The sequence below is a fragment of the Mauremys reevesii genome, linkage group 8 (genome assembly GCF_016161935.1).
Source record: "Mauremys reevesii isolate NIE-2019 linkage group 8, ASM1616193v1, whole genome shotgun sequence".
Classification (NCBI taxonomy): domain Eukaryota; kingdom Metazoa; phylum Chordata; order Testudines; family Geoemydidae; genus Mauremys; species Mauremys reevesii.
In genome coordinates this window covers 52,003,048-52,021,525 of record NC_052630.1, presented here as the reverse complement: position 1 = coordinate 52,021,525, position 18,478 = coordinate 52,003,048, and the positions used below count along the sequence as shown (strand labels likewise).

The 18,478-nt window shown below is 46.2% G+C and overlaps 2 protein-coding genes across 12 annotated transcripts in view; both read right to left on the bottom strand.

Moving 5' to 3' along the window:
- The window catches only part of AXDND1 (axonemal dynein light chain domain containing 1), a 60,521-nt gene extending 60,149 nt beyond the window's left edge, over window positions 1–372 (bottom strand). For 5 of the 7 annotated variants that reach the window (XM_039486722.1, XM_039486727.1, XM_039486728.1 and 2 more), the window contains exon 1: window positions 39–224. The gene's annotated coding sequence lies outside the window, so the exon portion shown is untranslated. Of the gene's footprint in view, window positions 1–38; window positions 229–275 lie in introns of those variants that run through there. The other 2 variants (XM_039486723.1, XM_039486731.1) reach the window with 2 other exon arrangements.
- A 5,246-nt stretch (window positions 373–5,618) lies between these two features.
- SOAT1 (sterol O-acyltransferase 1) overlaps window positions 5,619–18,478 on the bottom strand; it is a 47,117-nt gene continuing 34,257 nt past the window's right edge. For all 5 annotated transcript variants that reach the window (XM_039485469.1, XM_039485468.1, XM_039485470.1 and 2 more), the window contains exons 11-16: window positions 16,848–16,977; window positions 16,194–16,291; window positions 15,453–15,551; window positions 14,234–14,369; window positions 12,897–13,042; window positions 5,619–9,664 (exon numbers count right to left, since the gene is read on the bottom strand). In XM_039485469.1, coding sequence (XP_039341403.1) covers window positions 9,608–9,664; window positions 12,897–13,042; window positions 14,234–14,369; window positions 15,453–15,551; window positions 16,194–16,291; window positions 16,848–16,977 — 666 coding nt within the window. In that variant the 3' untranslated portion in view covers window positions 5,619–9,607. The remainder of the gene's footprint in view (window positions 9,665–12,896; window positions 13,043–14,233; window positions 14,370–15,452; window positions 15,552–16,193; window positions 16,292–16,847; window positions 16,978–18,478) is intronic.

Here is an 18,478-nt window from a genome sequence, read left to right as displayed (position 1 = left end):
GCCGAGGCGATGCCGGTAGCGGGCAGGACGCCGTTTACCAGCTCTCTCTAGCACCGGCACTTCCAGTTTAGTTTGTTGCTATGGAAACGCGGGGCTTCTCCGCCATAGCTGTCCGAGTAGCGCCTCGTGAGGTAGAACTCCCCCTCCGCGGAATCTCCTTCCCGCGCCTGTTCCTCCTGACCGACGCCCAGCTTTCGCATTACGACCTGGACAGCCAGGAAGGGGGCGGGGGTGGGACTCGGAGGAGGACTTTGATCAGGCAGTGGCTTAGTCACCTCAGCAAATCCACTTTCCCTCAGGGCCTTAGTGCCGGCTCTACCACGTACGCCGCGGCACGCACTCTTCCCTCCCGGGTTAAAAACTGAGCTGCGCCTGCGCGGCTGGAACCTTGGCGGGCTGAGTAGTCCCTGTAACGACAGAAACATGAACCGCTCCCGATTCGCTACTTTGGCTGCACTGAGCATGCCCAGTAACCCTCGCTGTCGCGTTGTGTGGCAGAAACTGCAACTAGTAGCAAAACGCGAGGGTTTCGCAATGTGTTGCGAAACCCTCGCGTTTTGCTGCTAGTTGCAGTTTCTGCCACACAATGTGACCATCTGGGCTCTTGCTCAGGACTTGCTACCGCCCGGTCCATAGGGTTGCGAATCAGGAGGGACAGGGTTTGTGGTCGAAAACACTCACATTCTGCTTCCTCTTGGCTAATGTGCCAAACTGACCTATTGCAGGAGTCTGGGGGGGGGGGGGGGGTTCTGCATGTTTCTGTTCTTACACCGGCAGGTCCCTTTGGGTCCTAGGGTCAGGCTGGGCACGGAGAGCTTTCTGCCTGTGCCTGCCTTCTGTACCCCAAACCCCCACAGCTCTGATTGGGCAGGAGGAAGCCGGTGCAGCATGCGGACACCCCCTCCGCCTCTGTGCCTGGGGGCCATCTACACTGCAAGCTCCTGTTAGCAGGTGGGTGCTAGGAGCTGCCCCAGCACTTTGGACTTAGGGTTACCATATGTCCATGTATTCCCAGACATTTTTAAATATTTAAAAATTCCTCCCAGCCAGCGATTTAAGAACTAAAAAGCCAGACATGTCAGGGAAAATATGGACGTAAGGTAACCGTAACTTCTGATTGCAGAGAAAACCAACATGGTTGCCCTGCCCCAAGGCCCCCACCCCTGCTCACTCCATTCTGTCCCTCCCTCATTTTCACCAGGGGGCAGCAGGGGGCAGGTGAGGGTTAGGGTTGCCTACTTTCTAATTACAGAAAACCAAACACTAGGGTGACTGTGTGTCTGGTTTTCAACTGGATCACACAGTTGAAAAGTGACTCCAGCAGCTCCAGTCAGTACAGCTGACTGAGCCATTACAAGTCCAGTCAGTAGTGCTGTGGAGCTAAGGCAGGCTAGTCCCTACTGGTCCTGGCTCCGTGCTGCACCCCAGAAGTGGCCAGCACAGCTGGCTCCTGGCAAGGGAAGGGCAGGGCTCTGCCCCCTGCCCCCGCCCTGAGCACTGATTCGATACTGTCATTGGCCAGGAACTGCAGCCAATGGGAGCTGCAGGGGCAGTGCCTACAGGCAGGAGTAGCATGCAGAGGTGCCTGCTGCACCTCCGCTCCACCTAGAAGCTAGACCTCCTGGCCGCTTCTGGGGCGCAGTACAATCTGCACTGTCAGGAAAGGTACCTTAGTGCCCCTCCCCCCTATTGTGCCACTGACCAGGAGCTGCCACCGGTGACTCAAAGCCCCAACCCTGAGCCCCTCAACCCACACCTCCAGATGGAGCCTGCATCCCAACCCCCTGCCCCAGCTCAGAGCCCCCTCCCACACCCTGAACACCTCTGTCCCAGCTCACAGCCCCTTCTGTACCCCCAACCTCACCCCCCCCCCCCTACCTCAACCCAGAGCCCCCTCCCCCTCTCACACCCCAAACCCATTTCTGGCCCCACCCCAGAGCCTGCACCCCTAGTTAGAGCTCTCACCCCAACCCCCTGCCCCAACCCAGTGAAAGAGTGACTGTGGGGGATAGTGAGCCACCAAGGGAGGGGGAATGTAGTGGGCAGGGCCTCAGGGAAGGAGCAGGGCTAGGGTGTTCAGTTTTGTGGGATTAGAACATTGATGGGCAAACATCCAGCCCTCCAGAGGTTTTAATCTAGTCCTCAAGCTCCCGCTGGGGAGTGGAGTCAGGGGTTTGCCTCACTCCATGCAGCTCGTGGAAGCAGCAGCAGCAGCCGCCAGGGGGCTCCACACACTGCCCCCACCCCAAGTGTGGCCTCTGCAGGTCCCATTGGCCGGGAACCATGGCCACTGGGAGCTGAAGGAACAATGCCTGCAGACAGGGTGGCGTCTCCACATAGGAGCCAGAGAGAGAACATGCCGCTGCTTCTGGGAGCTGCTTGAGGTAAGCACTGCCCAGAGCCTGCACCCCTGACCCCCTCCCACTCCAAACTCCCTGCCTCAGCCCAAATCCCTCTCCTACCTGCCAAACTCCTTGGTCCCAGCCCAGAGCACCCTCCTGCACCCCCAGCCTCTCATCCCCAGTCCCACCCCCGAGTCCTCACCCCCTCCCACACCCCAAATCCAATTTCATGAGCATTCATGGCCCACCATACAATTTCCATACCCAGATGTGGCCCTCGGGCCAAAAAGTTTGCCCACCCCTACATTAGAAAGTTGGCAACACTACTGAACACCCATGCCCCGGCCACTGCCCTGCCCCTTCCCTGAGAACCTGCCCCACCCCGTCCTGAGGCTCTGCCTCTCTCCCTCCATTGCTTGCTCTCCTCCCCTCTCGCCCACCTGCTCATTTTCACTGCAAAGCCCAAAACAGCATATTTATTGTTTTGACAGATGTATTATGCTAGTTTCAGGTCAAAAGGGTAATTAAAAATTTTACACATGTTTTCATGATTCTTTCCCTCCCTTCTTCCCATTTTTCATAACCAGCTCCATGTTTTTTGTTCACTAAAGTTACAGTAGTTTTGTGTGTGGAATTAGGACCACACATTATCAGAACTCCAATGGGTCTATTAAAGGCCAAGTACAAATCCAAAAAGCAAAACTCCAGAAATGCACATCTGTCCATATACCTATATAAAGAAATCTGTAGAAACTGACTCCCACACCTACATCCAGATACACACAGGTATTCATGTGTACACGTCTAGCATGTAGTAAACACATACGTCCACGTTATTTATTATTACAATTGTTTAGTGCCTAGATCCCCCAACTAAGATTAGGGCTCCAGGGGTATAGGTGTTGGACATACACATAAGAGTCTGCAACAAAGTTTATAATGTAGCTAGACAAAGGTAGGGAGAAATGTGTGATATATTATCTCTTCTGCAATTCCTAGTCAACAACACTCACTTTTTAAGAAATAATAAATTTCTTTTAGAGTTCCCTTCTCTTTTAAAAACTTGTTATGAAAGGAATACACACGTCAATTTTTTTGTGTGCAAGCCAGCAAAAGGAATAAAAGTCAAAGAGTTAGGCTGCAAATTCTATTCACACAGGTATACAGATATGCAGCAATACATGTACTTCCCTACACAAAGACAGTTTTTTACATGCCTGCACAGACACACCCAGCTGGGAAGGGAGGAGGGTGGGCTGGCAGAGAAAAGATGGGGGGGGCAAGCGGAGGAGAGAGGATGGGGGAGGGAAAGAGGCCAAGGACAAGAGCAGAGTGGGGGAGGGGTATGTGGGGTGGATAGGGGATGCAGAAGGCTACTGGTGCATGTGGATGTGGGAGGCACAGGGGCGTATAGGGACATAATGGGAGTGAACCAGTGTCTGAAGGTGAATGGGGTGCAGGGTTGTCAGCAGTGAGATCAGCGGTGAGGGACATGAGGATGGGTGACGGAGGTGGAGAAGATAGGTGGGAGAGGGCTGAAAGAGGTACATGGCTGGGATGGGTAGGTGTGAGGGACAGAGTAGGATGGAATGGGGAGGGATGCAGTGAAGGGGATGAGGGTGCAGAGGGGTTGGGACAGAGAGGGATGCAGATACATACCGCCAACTCCTGGGTGCTGGTGATGTGACAGACTGCAGTTCACCGCCGTGCCCGTGCCACAGCTTGAGCCCAGCCTCAGGAGGAGTGTGAGAAGTAGGCCAGCAGCAGCAGGAGAGGCACACACCATGACCCCTCAACAGCCACTTGCTAGGCACACTAGTTCATCTCCTGCACCAGCCAATGGAAGCTGTACCTGCGGGTGGAGCAGCACGTGGACCCCCTGGCTTCCCCTACATGTAGGAGCTGGAGGGGGGATGCCAGCTGCTTCCCGGGTGCAGTAGCTAGCAGGGAATCTGCCAGCCCCATGGTGTGGCACTGCTAACCTGACAGTCAATGGCCTGGTCAGCTGTGCTGACTGGAGCCGCCAGGATCCCCTTTCAATCGGGTGTTCCGTTCCAAAACCAGACACCTGGTCACCCTAGTGAGGGCTCCAGCTGGGGGTGTGGGCTCTGGGGTGGGGCCAGGGCCAAGGAGTTCAGAGTGCAGTAGGAGGCTCAGGTCAGGGGTGCAGGAGCGGGTGTGGGCTCTGGGAGGGAGTTTGGATGCGGGAGGGGATTCTGACCTGGGGCAGAGGGATTGGGGACGCAGGAGGAGGTTCGGGGTGGGAGACAGGCTCCAGACAGTGTTTACCTGAGGTGGCTCCCAGAAGCAGTGCTATGGCCCTGTGGCCCCTAGGCACAGGGGTGGCTAAAGAGGCTCGGTGTGATGCCTTCGCCTGCAGGTGCTGCCTCTGCAGCTCCCATTGGCTGTGGTTCCCAGCTAATGGGAGTGTGGAGCCAGCACTCGGGGCAGGGGCAGTGCACAGAACCTCCCTGGCCATCCCTGCACCTAGGGGCCGCAGGGACATAGCATTGCTTCTGGGAACCATGCAGAGCCAGGGCAGGCAGGGAGCCTGCCTTAACCCCACTGTGCTGCCAACTGGACTTTTAACAGAACAGTCAGCACTGCTGACTGGAGCCACCAGGTTCCCTTTTCAACCACGTGTTCCAGTTGAAAACCAGATGCCAGGCAACCCTAACTGAAGGGCTAAAGAGGCTGCACATTTGGCTGCCCAAATCAAGCAAGCAGCATTCGGCCCCTGGACAGTTTCATGGGGGAGGAAGGTGTATCAAATATAGGCAAGCAGGCAGCCCATTTATAGGCAACCCACGGGCCCCAGCATACAAGACGCCATCCTAGCTTGCTTTGCATTGCATGCAGAGACCAGTAGTTCCCAGGGAACACACCTTTGTAGTGAGATGAGGTTGCAGAACAGGCACAGCATTTGGGTTCTTGGCAAAGTGATCAAAGCAGCCCTGCTAGGGAAATTTTGGACCTCCTTGCCTGCTGGGATGGGAAACCTGACAAGGCTCCTAAAGAACAGAGATCATCATAGACGGCTGTTTGCTGAGCAGGCAGGGGTTGCCCCAGTGGCTGCCTGGTACTCAGAGCCTGGCTCCAGCAGGAATGTGATACAAGGGAGGAAAAAAGTCTCTCACCCTTGCTGCCTCAACATCCAGGAACATGCTCTTCACCCTCCCCTCAACTCCAGTAGGGTGGGGTACAGCTTGTACCTGTCCCCCACAGTAACACAGGCCCTAGGGGACACTGGAGAGAACAAACCCACACACACACACCTTTCCTAGATAGCAAAATATATTTCAACTGCTGAAATACAGTAGATTATATAAACCGCGTTTCTGCATGACAGAACATTTTACAAGTTAATACATTGCAGACAGTAACAGAATCACATCTCCCACAACAGGCATCTCTTGGCAGCTATTCCAGCCTTACCACCACCAGAGGTTGTTCATACCACTCACAGGTAGAGTGCACTTTAGTTTCTTCTACTCAGTGGTATTTGTACACTTAATTCTTTCTGCCAGCCACCCTTTCCGACTAAAGAGATTAGAATCTGTCTGCTCCAGGAAGGAGACTAGTAGGGTTGTCGACTACTCTTAACAGCAAAGACCCCAGTGCACTGGGTAGAGACTTGCAGGTATCCTGCTGACTAGATGCATAACCCTGAGACATCTGAAAAGAATGCATGCTCTCTCGGAGGGCACATTTAAACCATTCCCTCCCTCCAGCTCATTTACATTCAGAGATTCAAGCCAAATGATTCACTTTCCATTAATAGGTTAAATACTGCCTCTTCCCATCCCAGGCACCCTGCCTCAAATCACTGATTTCTTCACAGCAAGTAAAAACAATTAGGCTAATTTTGATAATCCTTATTGAACAGTGTACAGTTTTAAGAGATCAAAGGCAGGATTTCTTTCAGTTCTAAAGCCATCTTCACGCAGGAAGCTAGATAGCTTGGTGGGTTTTTTAAAAGCAGCAAAAAGGACACATTAGGTATGAAGATTCTGTATGAATCTACAGTTCTCTTACAAGGACAAATATACAATACCCTTGTGAACTATTACATATTTCATATATGCAAGAAACTGGGTACAAAAAAAATCTTACCACATTAATACTGATTTCTGTGATGTTACTGAGCAGTAAGTTGAGTTATATTGGCAGGAATTCCAAAATGGAAGCTTCCCATTTCATGGATGGTTAAGAGATAGTGGAAGTAAGCTTACAACTTTACAAAGAACACTTAATATGTGTATACCGTAAGAATTCAAATAGGTTGTTAGCTTTAAGTGGCCAAATCACTGACCAGATCACCACACTGCTAGCGCTGGGATTCTATGGCCTAACAAAAAAACAAAACAAAAAGCTCTTCAAATGAACCAGGTAGTATCTTCAATTCCCATTTAGCCCAGCAATGAGCAATAATTTTGCTAGAAAGTCTAAGGCCTCAAGTATTTCCCCAAGGCAATCATGAAAACTGAATTTCAAGCTGATATCAAATCTCACAAAATAAGTCAACAAATAGCAAAAATTGTCAGTAGTGTAGTAGTTAATGCTCTCTAAAGGCATGGTTTCAGATGACTTGAACTATAAGGTGAATGTGTCAAGAAAAAAAGGCCAGTTACAGCAATTGAACATGCCTGTTTAATGACTGGCTTCTGCTTGCAATATTTTAATCCTTTGGCTCCAAGCATTGAGGTTATTGACATAGTAATGCTCAAGAGTCTACATTATAGGTAAACTGGCACCAGAGAGTTATACTTAGAGTCCTACTAGTAGGCAGAGAAGACTCAAAATACAATTCTTCCTTCTTTTGAGAACACTGAGACACAGTAGCAGGAATCAGACAGAGGCTTCAAGAAACCCAAACCTCTAATCCATCTCATACCCCAGGGGAGTGCGAGGATTTCCATACATAAACAGTACATTGCTTTTTAAGAACTATGATTAAAGCGTACTGACTTCAATTCATCTTAGACGGAAGAGAAGTGCTACTATCTGACCACAAAGCTATTTTTAAAAAGGACACTATCAGGTTAAAAATAAATCTCTTAAAATTATTTTACTAGCACCACATTTTTTTTTTAAAATTTACTTTCCATTATAATTGTTCAAGCTCAACTAGTGGAAGTAAAACACCAACAGGCAGGGTAAAGTTTCTAATGATTTTCACCTCCAGGCTCTTCTATACTAGCACAAATGTCCTATGTCTGGGGGCAGACATTTGTTAAACTCTTTCTACTAAAATAAAAAAAATCATGAAAACAATTAAGAGTTTTTATATTTACTACAAGCTTTCATTAAATTAAAAAACCCACCCTATACATTCAAATCCTGAATTTGTCACATATTTGACCTGGTTGTGTCCTTTTAATAAAAGCAGGAGACCTATTAGAAACTGAAAACTAAGAAAAAATACTTAAAATCAAAATAGTTGGCTCTGATGAAGTTATGTTTCAACTCAGGTTAGAAAACAGCTTTCCCAACACACTCAAATAGAGTCCCATAGTCAGCACTGGTAGCCATGCCTGTGGCTTGGAGGTCAACAGGATCAACTCGCCACTCAGAAAAATGCCATTAAAAAACATTTGAGTAACTGTGAAATTACAGTACTTAATGAAAGCCAAGTTGCTCTCTACCACTCAGCTCCTTCCTGCAATGAACGTTGTAATTACTGTAGAATACAATTCAATTGTGTCCCTGATGTGGATCACTTAAATGAATAAATGCCATTCAGATAAACAGGAGTTATATGGTTAGTTTCTGAACTAATTTGTAACCTAGAGTGCAGAACTGATATCTCCATATAGAAAGTGAAGTAGACAGTAACTGGAAGGGAACTTCAATTAGATACAATCATGTGCAACTGCTATGGTAAAGGGAATATTCCCAGTTTGAATATCCATTTATCAATCAGAATTTCTCCTTGTAGCAGTGTAGTGGTCCCCTCTCCCTCCCAAAGCAGGGCATGAACTTTTCCTGACTCCATATATTTTTGATGCAACATTCCAAGGGAGATGTGGCTTTCCATTGTAAAAGTAGTGATTTAGAGTGAAGAGGGGTGTGGGGGGGGAAGGCTTTGATTCATCCCCTTATTTCCAACTCCTTTTGTGTCAGAAAGCCATTATGGAGCATCTTGTCAACATGTGCCAAGATTAATGGGCATTGTATACAGTGGAGCCATTTGAATGAGAATACAAATCACTGAAATCAATGGGATTTTTTCAAACTGCTTCATAATACTCAATGCATACTAACATATGCAGAATAGTAAGTGCACATGCACAGTAACAACTTTTCACTTTAATTTGACAGTTTTGTATCCCCCTAAGATACTTGATTAGTCTAGGGGCTACAGGGAGGGAAGTTGTCAGAAAAAGCAAACTCCTACTGCTCATAGTCACACGAGCTTCAGAGCACAATAGAAAAAGCCAAGGGGCATGAGAGCTGTAGTTGGAATTCTGAGAGCCAAAGAGGTCACGCTCTTGTGATTTAGAGGCCAATCTTAAGCTTTTTTAGTGTAATTAAGGTCTTGGGGTTTTTTAGGAATGTATGCCCTACTTTTGAGTATAGCAAATACCTTCATATAGCTAGTAGCAACTGATCGTTCATTGCAACCACAGAAAGAAAAAAAGTCCTCAGCATTAAAAATTAACTTTCCCCAGCCCATTTGCAATCCCTATGTACTGTCTGTGGAAAGTAATTCCAGACAGAGGACACAGAAAGCCATCCACCAATACTTGGGCTATGATGCAAAGACATGTTGCTCTGTCACATAATACTACCATAGCAACAAGGAGGGTTCCAAAGAGCATACAAATTCTGTAGACGTCTCCAGTTACTGAAGGAGGAAACAACTCTGAAGGAATGTCTAAGAAACAGATGGACAGAGGCTACCGCTGAGCTCTACTTAGTCTGACCAGACGATCTATTGTCTGGGTGAAGAGTGGCAAAATATGAAGCACCGCTGGAACGAGCTAAATTCCAATGGATATAACCTTCATCTCAGTGTTTCATGACTGACATGGGAATGACTGAGTAGAGCGGTGTGCAATGAGAGCTACCTGGATGCCTGCTGCAGTCCACTTCAACTGGGCTGCCTCAATAAAGTTACAAAAACAGTTTATCTCCAATAATCAGGAGGCACAACTTCCCTTAAAAAAGATCTGAAGTGAATTATGTCATTGTTCCCTGTCCTTAGAGGAGCACAGGCTGATCTTCAGATACGGGAGGTAAGATGAAAGCTCGGTTTAATGGTTTTAAATCTGAATATGACAATCCCAGGAACGTGGTTTCACATAGTCCAGGAACGTGGGCTAGAAGACACAACAGAAGAGAGGCAGCATGTTAATCATGGACATGTAGTGGTGGACCTTATTGTACTGTCTATTGAAGTCAAGTAACCTTTTCTGTTCACACTCCCCTTACAGGAAAAGCCAGCAACACCACATATTCTCACATCTGATAGTCATGGAGTGTAGGGATATTAAAGAAGGTTTATATTAAACATGGTTTATATGAGAAATGATTTATTGTTAATTGATACTTTATAACTTCAGGTTTATGTTAAAAGTAAATTTGTGATTCCCAACATTTAGCCTCTAACCTGCAAGCCACCAGCTGTGTCTGTGTGAAGCCTGCTCAAAGAAATACTTGGTATAAAACTTGTTAAGCTCAAAGAAATACTTTGTATAAAACTTGCTAAACATTAATTAACTCTAAGTAAGCCAAAACAGTAGCTGTTATAGTGTATAGATAGATACCCCCACACCCTCTGTAAGTTTTCATCTGACTTTATCTTTGCTTGTTAAAAGACGGAGTCTCACATAAATTGGTAACACCCCAAAAGGTAAAGAAACAGTGAACTAAATGTGATTAAGATAGAGAATGTATGTGAATGAATGGTTAGGGAGTTACCAGCCTGAAGAATTCAGTGTCAGCTGAAGAAGGTATCAAGTGGGATCAACCAGATGACCCCCACCCCCTCAAAGGAAGGAAAAACAAGCATCTGACAACATGGAGCCAGCCACCTGCTGATTGATTTAGCAACAGCAAAATGAAGCAACTCTCATGAACTGACATAGGAATAAATTCCTATAAAACTGGACTCTAAAGACTGAGGACTTTGAGTCTATGGTTCTGCTGCCAGCCTCCAGGAGCATCAGATGCATCTGACACAGACTCGGCTCCATCCTCATGACCAAGATACCTGGCCAGTAACTTGGCATGAGCAACATCTAGGCTGGTAACTATAACATCTATACAGAACCTGAATGAATGATTGTGTGAATGAGAGAGAGAGAGAGAGAGAGAGAGAGAGAGAGAGAGAGAGAGAGAGTGTGTGTGTGTGTGTGTGTGTAATAAGTAGTGATAGAAATAAGTAGTAAAACAACGTTGTTTGCTTTTGTCTTTTGTTTTGTTATGGTATTTACAATAAATGTGGCATCTTTGCCTTATCCCTCTTAATAAGATCCTGCTGGTTTTTATTATATTGGTATAACAGGAGGCCATGACTTATTCTGACAGCAGGGTGTAGACAGACGACATTTTTTCAGGTAAACATGAGTGTCTAGTCTAGGGCCATTACAAAAATCTATTCATCTGTCTTCAGCGAAGACAGATTTACAACAGCAGCTGATCATTTCATGCCAGGAGTCAGTTCTGGGTGATAGCTAGCACTACAGGAAATGAATACAAAAACTGCAGAGATGACATATTTGTAATGGGGGGGAGGGAGAGGAAGACCAGTATTCCCTCTAATTTTTTACATCCATGTACGGAATGAATTTTGTTATGTGCACCAATATGGAGGTGATGTGTGACATGTCACCTTCATATTGGTGCACATAAAATTCATGTGGTGGGGGTAGGGCCGAGGGGTTTGGAGAGTGGGAAGGGGCTCAGGGCTGGGGCAGAGGGTTGGGGGGGGGTGGGGGGGCATGAGGGCTCTGGCTGGGGATGCGAGCTTGAGGTGGGGCTGGGGATGAGGGGTTTGGGGTGCGGCAGGGGGCTCAGGCCTGGGGCAGAGGGTGAGGTTTTCAGCTAGGGGTGAAGGCTCTGGGGTGGGGCCAGGGCTGAGGGGTTCAGGAGGGGGGGCTCAGGGCTGAGGCAGAGGGTTGGGGGTGCAGGCTCTGGGGTTGGGCCAGGGATGACGGGTTTGGGTGTTCAGGCTGCCCTGGGGCTGCAGTGGGGGGGGGGGGGCGCGGAGAGAGAACTCCCTCCAGCCCTCTCTCACTGTAGCAGCTCGGGGCAGGGGGAGAGGTGCCTCTCCCAGCTGTGGCAATTCCAGCAGTCCTGGGCCGGGCCGAGGGAGGGGCGCCTCTCCCCCAGTCCCAGCAAGTCCAGGGCAGGTCCATGTTGTGGCCAGGGAAGGGGCGCCTCTCTCCCAGCCACGGCAAGTCCAGGACAAGTCCGTGCTGGGGCCAGCAGGGAGGGGCACCTTTCCCCCGGCAGGTCTGCACTAGGGCCAGCAAGGAGGGGCGCCTCTTTCCCAGCCGCAGCAGGTCCGTGCTGGGGGAGAGGAATCTCTCCCCGCTGCAGCCCTGAGCCCCTGCACAGAGCTTAATAGGCACCTGCGCAGCTTAGAGGAAACTTAGGACCAGACCTTGAATTCTGAGCCCACTTAGAATGGGCTTCAGGTAAAACCTTGCTGAATAGGTTTGAATGCCTTGTCAAGGTGCTGTGCAAGACAGGTTGAGCTATCAAGACTACTCAAACACTGAAGGGTTGGTGTTTAGGAGCAAAGTTGTCCATGCTTGATTTTATAACCATGTTTCTATTTTCCCTATTTTACAATTGCCACTGCTGAAGGCAAGGGGAAATTCCCTACAGACCCAATCAATGCAAAACCCACAACAACCCACAAGACAAAAAAACCCCACCCCAAAACACAAAACAAAACTACCAAAATCCCACAACTGTTTCTCCTCATCCTGGAGGCTGAGCATGCTGCCTCCCCTGCACTGTAATACTAGTACATATTGCCTGAATGGATTAAAGTGCTCCAAGTTTAAAGGACATAAGCCCACCACTTGAAAAAACTGACAGTCAGGGTGAAATAAAAGGTACTGTTTAAACTTCTTTAAAGAAGTGACCCTACAAAGTAAAACTGAAAATGTGTGTGTGGAGGTGGGGGAGATGGTGAACAATGGGCAGTAAAATACTACTAGATCCTTGAGTTTTTGTCAGCTAGAGACCTTCTCTAATTTCTGTTAGTAGAGTCATCCCTTCTCCAAACTGATCTCAGAGGTCAGTAATCATGACCTCTACATTATGTCTCAAGTTTTGTACTATTCTGGAGTTTGTTATTAGGCTCATAAGTTTAAAAACAGTAAAAGTGAAATAGAAACCAACTTCTTTACATCATCACCCCCCATTTTCCAGATTATGTCATATCAGTCCACACCTCTCCTCTACTATATTAGAATTTCTCACCCTTTTCCCATAAGGCCGACTCTCACTAATCTTTTGTCCTTTACACAAACCAGGCTTGTCCCTTCTCATTGTCTGTACACTTAGTTATTTCAGAATCAAAGGTTAATCACTCACATTTTTCAGGGGGCAATACTGATGTGCATACCACTCCTGACTGTAAAGGCAAATTATGACACCCTGGCCCAGGAAGAGAGAGGTCCACATGATCACATTCCAAATGGGCCCTTTCCGACGGTCATTAAGAATGAAGTTGAAAACCACTGGAAGAGGAAATAGAAAGTCATCAAGGTGCGCTATTCAGGACACCTGCAAGCTCAGGTTTTAACCCACATTAAGAGCCAATAAGTCTCTTGAATTCTCCTTTCAGTTCCACTAAATTAGTCTGATCATTGGTCTGCTTTCCATCTCCACTGTACTGATGACACATTATGGGAAAAGTCCATACAGCACAGGAAAGCATGCTCATTATCTTCTTCCATAAGTGATATGTATCACATTGGCAGGTTTATTCTCTATAAGACTACCAGGTCCATATGGCAGCCTCAGTTTAGAACGGGAGTGGTAGTGTGCTACAGCAGAGGAGTGAAGAACACTGGCAGAGCATGGGGTGGGAGGAAGCTGTGAACATCTGCACTGTGCCTAACAATTACCACCCACAAAGTAAACACGTTTGCACTCTTGCTCCCACAAAAAGAGGCAGGGAAAAGGGAAGATGCCATCCTCCAACTCAATGCTGGAAGGCTACACCTATACACATCAGTCACTGTAGCAAGATTCAAAACTGAGCAACTACTCCCTCAGGCTATGGCTTTAAAAATAAAAATATTGGCTACTAGGCAGAAGTGTGGTAACTCATCCTTAAGGGGCTGGCCAAAGGGAAAAGTTATGTTATTATAAATTCACTGCCCAGTTTTATATACATTAACTTGGTATGTTTTATATGCATGGGAATATGTATATGGCTAGTTGTATAGCAACAGGAGTGCCGGCAGCCTTTTTGGCACGCTAGGCGGCAGAAGGTCCCACCCCCAAAATGGCGCCCCCGACAGAGGCGGCGGAAGGTCCCGCCCCCAAAATACCGCCGACAACCATGGTGGCGGGATGTTCGGCCGCTGTGGTCGCCGCCCCCCAAATGTCAGTGCCCTAGGCGACTGCCTAGGTCGCCTAATGGGTTGCGCCGGCCCTGTATAGCAATACAATTTCCCTCGCCCTTATATTCCTTGCATCCTTAGACCCCAATCCTGAAAACACATAAGTAATTCTTTAATGTGACTCCTTGGACTCATGTGTTTGCAGAATTTGGTTCTCCAGCTGGAACTCTTCTACAGGAAACATTTCTGCAAGTGTTTGAAGAGCAACTAGCCCAACAGACCCTGATCACTATTTTAGTCTCTGGGCTTTACCCCAGCTGTATATTTTATTTTTTACCAAATGCTTTCCTGGTGACTTACTTCCAAAGCACATGAAGAGGCAGAAGAGGACTGGATAAAAATAACCAAAGCAGACTCCCAGGACATACTCGTGTACGGCAGCTGAGACAGCAAAGACGGACAGCATAGCAGCAGCTTTGAACTTCTTACCAAAGAACTGGTGATGGGAAGAGGGGCGGGGGGAAGATATCAAATACAGACATGTTCTGTTAACCTCTAGTATAAAATAGAATAAAGTATAATACATTTAAAGTAATTTTAATGGGCTAGTTAGGGTCTGCCCCAGCTATGCATGAGGAGCTTTAAAATGCCATATTCATTACAGATTCCTTAGATTAAGGAAAGGGTCTATTCTTTGGGGGATTTCTACTCTGCTTCTCACTTCTTGAGAATGCACATGAAATATAAAAACACACCATCGCTCATCTATTCAAACAACATATTACCATGCCAGAATATAACAGTTCTGTGAACCAACATATTAGGTTCAGTTGTTACCTTTCATTAAAGCATTAGAGTAAGCCCCAGTCAGGCACTTTATGCATGTGAGTAGATCAGTGAACTCAATGGTTCTCCTAACACGCATAAGTGGCTGCCCATACCAGGACACTGAATTTGGTCATTCACATCCCTGAATGCACTATGAAGCAGTGTTTCACAATCAAGTTACTAGTTTGTCTATAGTTACATTTTTAACCTAAGTCTCCCCTCCCATCCTGCAGGAAAGGCTTTGTGATCTCCCCCTCAAAGGTCAGCAGATCGCCAGAGAGTCAGAGACTGACAAATCTTATTAGTCATCAGGTCAATCAAAAAGCAAGGCCTTTTTGCACCTCTATGGGATAAGACACTGGCTTCTGTAAAATTGGCATAGAAATAGGGAGTAGCTTTTACTCAACATTCATTTATTCAAAACAATTTACAAAGTTCTAATATAGATTCCATTCCTACACCACTACATTAATTCCCACTTTCCCACATTTTCTTCCTTTGTCATCCTCTTCAGTGATTTCTGCATAATTGCAGAAATAACCTTGCTGGATGAAAGCCATTCCAGAGCACTTCTCCACATCAGTCCTGTTCCAAAGCCAATGAGGACTCTAGCAATGCAAACTACTAATTTTCTCACGAGGAATGGTGTTAAGCTCCCCTCTTACACCCACCCCCTTACTTTTTTAGAAAAAGATGCCATACTGTTTCAAAGAGAGGTAAAGAATGAGGACCAAGTCTGCTTGCTGCTCACCCACAGAAAGTCCCTGTAAGCGTAGTAATACAGCCAGTCATGTACCACCACATTCCATGTTCGGTAATAGTTTGCATATGATGTGGAGTTCCACCAATCCTGAAACACAGAGTTAAAGGGGAGAAGAGGGCACATAGTTGGCGTTAGTGACAGGTCTTCCATTAACTCTTTTTTGAAAACTAAGTTTGAAAATGTTTGAGGAGACTAGTTGTTCTAGTCACACAATCTATTATCCTAGTTAAATTAACAAGTTGTATTGCACGATTTCACAGCTTATGGCATTTGTAGCATCTTTATCTTTCAGTTACTCCAATAGCTGAGTTCTATGGAACTGCAGTGGTCAAACAGAATGAAAAATTTAAGTTATGGTCATGCTAATGAAAAGATTTGACGGTTCTGGTGGCTGAAGTCCTGTTCACTCACAGAGAGGTAATACAGGCATTGGCAGGCCAAGTTTCCTCCACAATACCCCACTGGGATGCCTCAATCCTGATCTAGAGGGACTTTGGAGAAGGCACTTCCCCTACAATGAACATCAGTAGCATTTCTGCTGCTAGGATGCCTCATGCAGCAGAGCTTTTTGAAGTTCTTTTCCTCTCCTGACCCTATTTCATTTGGAGAAAAAAATTCTAGGAACTTCATAAAACTAAAATCATTTCATTTGGGGTTGATTAACAAAGATGGCATCTGTAGAGAACAGCAGCAACATCTACAGACACTGCAGAAGAAAGACCTTGTTACCTGGTAGAACATTCTGTCTGCAAAGCGCAGCATCTCAGCAAACGCATTAAGCCAGCAGTGAAGGAATGCAAAGAAGACCAAGAAGAGAATCAGAACACCTGGAGATACAGAACGAAAAAAAAAAACCAGACTCATTTCACAACATCTGTTGGTTTACTCATCTGTGACCAGGGATACATAAACAGAGCCATCAAACTGTGTCTACTGCAAACAGGTTTAACAGGAGGAACCAGATTTTGTATTACTCAATCTATAACTATCATTTTTAAAAAGGGTACCTCACCACACGGGATGCACAAAGGCTGCTCTATGGTGCAGAGACTGTTGACAAAGGAGCCAGAATTAAAATCTGAAGTTCTGTTCGACTCTCTCATGCCCTCAAGCTATAATATCTCATTGCTGAACTTTCATGGAGAAAGTCTTATTTAACAACAGAACAGCAAGTTATCTTCTTAGTTATCACAGGATAGGTGCACTGCAGGGCAGCCATATCTGCTATAGCGACCAATTCTCCCCTCCCTATGAAAAACCACCCATCTCACACAAATCCTGTGAGCAGGAGTTTGGCACTTTCTCTGAACCCTCCTTTTACAAGTCTAGCCTGGGTGAGAAATGGAGGAAGGTTGTAATGTTGCACAGCCACCTAGGTCTCACCTGGCAGGATGGAATTGAAAATGCAGAGGACCAGCCCTCGCAGATTGAAGGGTTCCTGACTTATGTTCCGAAATGGAGGGATGCAGAGTCGCACAAAGATGTAGTAGGCATAAAAAAGCGAACCAATCACCTGCAGCACAAGAGCAGTCACACTCCATAAGAAAAATTAACGCACAAGTAACATCTGTAACATCGCAACTCTCTACAGAAGAGAGAGAAACAATGGCACCATCCCAAACTTCCCACCACTCACAGACTTCTTGGATTAGAGACAATATTCATGAAACTCCCACAATATTATAATTTTTTGTTTTCAATTAATGTTGGAGCATTGTTCCCAGATAGCTGGTGTGGTAATGTCAGTGCATTGTCACTGTTCTCCCAGAGTAGCTTTATAAATTTCTCCAAGTCCACCTACTGATGTGGCGGCTGTGAGCAGTTCTAATATAGTGAGAAATCTCAGTTTGGATCTAACCAAGACATTGAGACAGAGCTGAGCACACATTGTATATTATGATCTTTACTTCATATACATTATAATCTTCACTTCTCTTCCACCTGAGACGTTTTACAACTGGCCGGGCCATTCAAGAACCTGGTTTTGGTTCATCAGGCAACTCTCTATTCAAAGTTTTAAGACAGGGAAGTTCTGTCAATACAGTAATTTGACTGGATGAACACCCTGTCTCACTTTATAATTAGCTTTTCAGCTCACCTAATCCCCATTATAAATGCACATACGGTACCGCAACTAGAGTACATGTTTTTTCACACCTTTCCTTCCACATCAAGAACAGCCCATCAAGAGGGAGCTGGGCCCCCTTGTTAGTGCCATTTAGATGCAAAGAAGGATTCCTTGTGAAGTGGCAGAACTCCAGGTCACACCATACTGAGGGTCCAATAAAACTTGACCTGGAAGTTTCTTTGGATTACAGCAAGAAACAATGAACGACTGTGCTCATTGAAGCACATGGGGCAAAGGAAGCAGTTTCTTGTCACTGACCCCGCAACATACACACACTGCCTTCCCAAGCTCACAAAAATCTTGATCAGTGCTAGGTTTAGAGAAAAAGTGAGGTGAGAATACAGACGTGTAAGTGTCCTCTGCACCAATCTCAGTTGAACTAATTAACTAAAAGTTATTTACTTTGACAAGGTATGGCCATTAAAATAATAAAACAAGTTTAATGTTCAGATAAGCATCCAAAAGCTTGGCTTGAACTATCAAAACCTCATGTTTTCAAAGGAATGCTGGAGATCTCAAGAGATATACTGGCACTTGTGTTTCTGTCTGGAGCCCTTGAAGTGGTAAACCACCTTTTCCAAAAAGGGTGTGGTTCAAAACTAAGGCAAAGGCTCAGATCAGTTCTTTGTTGTGCAAGGTAATTAGCCCTTCTCCAGTATCCACAGTACATTGGTAAAATGCATACTGGTGTTTCTATTGCCCTCTGTATCAATATAAAAGCCAACAGTCATGAATCAAAGCTAAGGAAAAATCAATCCCTAACCGAAATTATGACAGAATTTCATCAGAGGGTGGATAAAATATTGAGTCAACTCACTGAAGGAAGCAACTAGTAGAAATATTTTTTCTTAAAAAGGAATTAGACGAGTATCTGACAAAATATTTC